This window comes from Aulostomus chinensis, chromosome 17, assembly GCF_037954235.1.
Source record: "Aulostomus chinensis isolate RoL2024-O1b breed Wild chromosome 17, RoL_Achi_v1.0, whole genome shotgun sequence".
Classification (NCBI taxonomy): Eukaryota; Metazoa; Chordata; class Actinopteri; order Syngnathiformes; family Aulostomidae; genus Aulostomus; species Aulostomus chinensis.
Genome location: NC_141336.1, coordinates 24,837,520 through 24,843,519, shown reverse-complemented (window position 1 = coordinate 24,843,519; position 6,000 = coordinate 24,837,520). Strand labels below are relative to the sequence as shown.

The 6,000-nt window shown below is 49.9% G+C and overlaps 1 protein-coding gene across 1 annotated transcript; it reads left to right on the top strand.

Moving 5' to 3' along the window:
• The first annotated feature begins 557 nt into the window (after positions 1 to 557).
• nfkbiab (nuclear factor of kappa light polypeptide gene enhancer in B-cells inhibitor, alpha b) lies at positions 558 to 4,904 on the top strand. Its single transcript, XM_086182869.1, has 6 exons — positions 558 to 872; positions 2,528 to 2,633; positions 2,718 to 2,928; positions 3,893 to 3,981; positions 4,072 to 4,332; positions 4,415 to 4,904. The coding sequence occupies exons 1-6, from the start codon at positions 628 to 630 to the stop codon at positions 4,448 to 4,450; spliced, it is 948 nt and encodes a 315-aa protein (XP_086038995.1). The 5' UTR covers positions 558 to 627; the 3' UTR covers positions 4,451 to 4,904.
• The last annotated feature ends 1,096 nt before the right edge of the window (positions 4,905 to 6,000 follow it).

Here is a 6,000-nt window from a genome sequence, read left to right as displayed (position 1 = left end):
TCCTGATGTATGTTCAGTAATCCACTAAAGCAAAAAACCAACAAACTATAAGAACCTTTACGGTAGACGACATGGATTTCACCACACGATGCACTGGAGTTAGTTTGGTGTTTTTGGACAGTTTTGCTGTCAGTCTCTGTTAGCATCAAGCTAAATAGTGGCTGGCTCTGTCTGCACCAGTAAGGAAGACGTGAAGAAGAAAAGTCTTGCTCAAGACTCGTAGGCAAAAAAAAAAAAAAGTGTTCTTTTTAGGCGAGGCATCACTTTTCTTTGTTAGATGAGAGTTTGCATGACAACAGAGACGAATAGTTTACAATCAATACATTGAGATGCACTTTTGTTCATGAAATCATGCACTTTTTTGTTTTGTTGAGGAGAGAAAAACTGCAGTACACGAAATCAGATGCACAATCAGCTGTGGTGTCAGTCTGCGGAGAGCATTTATTTATGTGTCTCAATAGAAATCCCCTCCTGGAGCCAGAGCTCTCGCCTGCTTCTGTGTTATTCTAGGTGACAGATTGTTGGAAATCCCCCACCTAGTTGTTAGCCCCGCCCCGCCGCAGTGCATAGCGAGAGCTGCACGACTCCGCCAGTTACAACCGAACGTAGCCAACAGAGAGGACCACCATGGCCCTGCAGCGGACCAGGATACTGAACCAAATGGATTACAACCGGGAGTCCAAAGACGGGAAGCCGGCTCCGTCCACCGAGGAGCGTCTGGACAGCGGTTTGGACTCGCTGAAGGAGGAGGAGTACCAGGCGGTAGCCGCCGAGATCGGTCGGCTCCAGGTGGAATCCCAGCCGCCGCAGCACCGACAAGCCGTCGCCGAGCTGCAAGAATGGAAAACGCAGATAACCGAGGACGGAGACACGTAAGTGGACACCCGGGGACGCGGTTGGGTTTGCAGAGGGCAGCTGGGCTCGTTGAGACCCCGGACTAATGAGGCCCAGCTCGGGTTTTTTTTTTTTTTCTGAAGGTAACACGATCCCCTTCCTGTTGTGAATGGGCCATTATCACGCGCAGGCCTTTGGGGGGGGGGGGGGGGTCGCCACAATGTTAACAGTATATTGACACGGTTTCCGGTTTAATATTGAATTTAGCCGAAGTCGACACGGTGGTTCTGGACGTAAACAAAAGGCCATTATCAGGAGGAATCTACTATGGCCGCGGGTCGGCCTGGGAAAGTCCCGGGCGCGCCGCCAAGGAAGGAATCCGAGCTACGCGCGCTCCCGTGAACCAAAAGAAGGGGGAAAAAAAGAGAGATACGTTACCTAAAATTACTGCAGTGAAAGTCAACCCGCAACCATGTCCCGGAATACGAGTCTGGGTCCTGCGGCCCTGAGAAAAACGCTGAGATGGTTGCTGTTTTATTTGTTTAATTTATTTTTGTCTGTCTTTCATTTCCTCCTTTCTTGTTGATGTTGGTATCATGTTTCAGGTTACATCGGGAGCAGTACTAGAAAGTACTGCTCTTAAAAAGAAGAAGCCATAAATACACACTCAGTATTACATTTAAATGTCTGAGCCTGTGTGGGAGGAGTCAGAGACGCTCTCAGGTGGGTTCGTGGGCCCAGCACAGGTTCTGGAATGTGGCTCTGCAGCCTCATTCCAGAACCTGATCTATGAATCAGTATCATGAAGGTGTGACCGCACTGCACCTCTGATACAGAAAAAATCAGGGACAAATGTTTAAAGCAGAACTTTCCAAAAACTGGATCTCTGAGTACAATGTCAACAAACGATCAGGCGGTTTGGGCAGGATCGGAGTGACAGAACCTGGAAGGCTGAAGGCCCGTCGTTCATGTCCAGTTTCTGATCCCCAAGGGGGACAGTTTCAGGCCCCCCTGACTCAGAGGAGCGCCACGTGTGAACGTAATTCTGTTCTCTGGAATATCAATACACTGTGGTGACTTCTGGTTCTGCTGCGGTGAGCTTGAGTCATCCACACTGGTGGGTTCCTGGTAGAACCTGGTGCTGGTGGAAGCCCGTGGCTGCAGGGCTGCTGGCAGGCGGGCGGTGATGACGAGCTCAGGCAACTGCTGGTGAATGAGAGCCGCTCAGGTCTCAGCTTTTGATTTGAATAAATCAATCGATTTTGGTCAAAACCACTTCGCCCATCAACAGATGATGAGGAAACGCTGGGGTCAATTTCACTTGTAAGCTTTTGTTGATGTTTTGGAAATTAAAAAAAAAAAAGACAATTTACAATGTTTGTGTGTTTTTCTGCATGAGTGATAGGAGAATAGCATACAAACTTGTTTTTATATGAGATAAACCAACATGGGTGATTATCCAGGGACCTGCCTTCTCCTCCATGAATGTTTGTACGCTTCAGAAATACGGAGTTCGTCAGGTTCAGGAAACTTGATGAAACGCTGAAGCCTTTGAAGCGCTCGTGGAGTAGAAGCTTCGTTTCTCCCCCGGCTGTGCTGGCGTCCTCGGAGCGTGCCAGTGCCATAAGAGCCATTTTACAACCTGCTTTATGTTGGTTCTGGTTTTTAAGATCTGGTGTTTCTGTCTCTGCAGGTTGCTCCACCTGGCCATCATCCACGAGGCCAAAGACTACATCCGGTCCATGATAGACCTGTCCAAGAACACGGACTTCCTCAACTCACAGAACGACCAGAGACAGGTGCCTGCATCCCTCCTCCTCCTCCTCTTCTTCTGTGGTCATAAATCAAGTACTAACCCACCCATCTCCCCCTCACCACCCTAGACTCCGCTCCATTTGGCGGTGATAACAAACCAGTCAGACGTGTGTCAGCGCCTCTTGGGAAACGGGTGTGACCCCACGCTGGTGGATGACAGCGGGGACACTCCCCTTCACATCGCCTGTCGCCATGGTAACCTGCTGTGCTTCAGCGTCATCACACAGAACTGTCAGCCAGAGGATCTACACACCATGATGGCAGCCTGCAACTATCAGGGTAAGACTGGTGGAGCATTATTAGTATGTGACGGTGCGCGGTGGACCGCTGACCACTCCGTTTTACCCTCAAGTGCTATTTAAAGGGAACACCAGACCGCCCGTTATCCCTCAACTCTATAGTTAGGAGGCAGGAAACCTTTCAGCGGGCAGGGGAACACCGTTGCCTTTCATTGCATCACATCCTCGTCCACCCGAAAATCATCCATCACATGACGCACGGGTAGAAACTTGTGTGTTCTTGTTCTTGTGGCTGGTTTCTGTTGGGAAACAAATCCTGGATCCACCTCTTTTCTATGATTGAAAAAAAAAAAAAAAACAACCTCCCACCACCAAGACTCAAGAAATCCGGTTCAAGAGTGAGGTGGCACAGAAGACATTTGGCTTCATTCATGAGGCGTTCCTTCTCGTGCAGGGACTTTTGTGGCCCTCAGTTTAGACTTGCAGGTGTTAAAGCCTGATTTGTAACTCCATAATTACGACATGTATCGTGAACTTCCTCGAACAAGCCTGATTGGTAGCCTCAAGAGGAACACAATATTATGAACAAGCAGCCGTCAGGTTTTCCCACCTCATTCCGGCGCAGTAGTAACAGCCACGGCCCGGAATGTTTTCAGGGTTTCCGTCCCTCACCTTCCTGTGAGTGTAATCCAGTAACCACTCAAGGGAATTTCCTCCTGTTTGGTACCAATTCCCACCAGGACTCGAGGATGTAGAGACACAAGACTGAGACCACGGATCAGCATCAAACACAAAAACAGACTCAAAACATTTATTTCTGACTCAGTATTCAACGCCACGTTAGTGAATCTGTGAGGGAATAATGAGGATTCCCGTTGAGCCAAAACTAGATGGGAGCTTTTATGACATTGTTGCTCTACGTCCAGTTTCTTCAGGAATCTTAATGGTTGTGAACGTACACGGAGATGAAGAAGCTCACCTGTGTTCCTCTGCTGGTTTTGCAGGTCAGAACTGCCTCCACTTGGCCTCGGTTCATGGATTCCTGTCGCTGGTGGAGAACCTGGTGGATCTCGGTGCTGATGTGAACGCAAAGGTACCCACCTGACGTGTGATCTGGCGTGGTTTAAGGAAAACACAGCCATGTTAGCGTCCCCTTGCTAACAGTTCTCTCCCCGTCCTCTAGGAGCAGCGTAACGGCCGCAGTGCGCTTCATCTGGCCGTCGACCAGCAGAACCTGTCACTGGTCAAACTGCTGCTGATGAAGGGAGCAAACCCCAACCTTCTCACATCTGGAGGCCACACCCCCTTTCACCTCACTTACGGTCGCGATAACGACGACATCAAAAGGGAACTGTACTCGCTGACCGACCCCAACCTGAGGGAACTGCCGGACAGCGAATCAGACGACAGCGACAACGACACAGACAGAGAATCTGATGAGGAGGTGGGTGGGTGTGTTCAAATCAGCCAGAACGACGGTTCGCCTGCTCGCCATCTGACCGTCTGTCTCCTCTGTGCGTCTGCAGGTGGATTATGATGACATCCAGTGGAACGGACACTAGCAGGAGGCCAGCGAGAGGATGTGGCGGTGGGAGGAGTCTCCAACGAAGGTGTAGGACAACAAAACCACCCTCCGCACGTCCTGTACTTCCTGCTGTGACGTCCAGTCAGCCTGGTGGCTGAAGCAGCGCAGGCGTGACCGCTGACAAAAACCACGGACAGCTACGAGATGACGGGGAAGCTGGAACGTCGGCGGGTTTAACCGGGGAAGCTGCAGGAGCGCTGATGGGATGAGATGTGAATACATGTTGCATCATGGGAGGGGCTTACTTACTGTATGATAAGATGGCTTGTATATGACGACCGGACTGCAAATCATTCTCACTATCACATCCATCCATCCACTCTCTCTCTCTCTCTCTCTCTCTCTCTCTCTCTCTCTCTCTCTCTCTCTCTCTCTCTCTCTCTCTCTCTCTCTCTCTCTCTCTCTCTCTCTCTCTCTCTCTCTCACACACACACACCTGCAACATCTCGGCTGTATGATATTGTAAATGCTGTGTATACAAAGATGTATTTTTTATGGAAGCTGTGAATGTGTACAGTGGAGCAGGTTGTAAATGTCTGACAGCAAACAGTCCAGCACACTCCAGTAAATTAAAACACTCATATTTAACAGACCAGACCTCCCGTGTGAATGTGTGGAGCCGCGGGGTTTCTTTGCCTTTCAGCTGCCTTCAAATCCTCATCTCGCCTTTTCCCCCCTCATCATTTCTTTGCAGAAGGAGCCTGCCACATGCATTCAGCTTAAAGCTGACAGAGAAAACCAAATGTGACCTGAGCATCAAAGCTTGCAGGGGCAATAAAACCTCGGTATTTGACTCTAATCACGTCGAGCCGCCTCCGAATGCGGTTGGAATAACTGGTTCCACAAATCAGATCTGGTCCGACAGTCTGAACAAGGCTGAAGTTTTCCACATCTGACTCGTAAAGATCATATTCTACGTTTGTGTAGTTGAATACATAGAAAATAAAAAAGACGCCGCATTTGCCTGCAGTGAGCGCAGCTCATCGCATCACGTTTAAAACCCGACAGAGATGAGAGTGAACCCAGCGTACAATCAGCAGCGCCTGACAGCATTACAAGGCTGCAATTATACGGGAAATTACTTCAACCGTGTGGTTTCTTGCTGCCGTCAGTTCGTCTACTCTTGCAGAAACGCTGCCATCAGAGCGTGACTGCACAGTTTCACCCCGGCTGGGTTACTGTCAGCAGGCGCGCCGCACAGGAGAGGCCCGATAACGCCAGCGAGTCGTTTACTCTGAATGAGGAAATGGCTGATAAGTTGGGGGAAATTTCTCTCTGTGTGTGGAATGAGTCCGTCGTCTAAATCGGGAAACTTTGAGGAGGGTGGGGCTTACAGGGAAGTGACAGGAAATTCCCAGGAACAAGAACACTCAGCTGTTCACTATATTCCTGTTTCTCTCACACCCCAAAGAAGGGAATCTCCGCTCAACAACAGGATGCCCCAGCCGTCACCAGGGGGACGGAGAGGAGGGCAAGCTCAGGCGCCGGGTGGTAAACGAACTTGAGAACTACTGTCGTGTTCAGTTG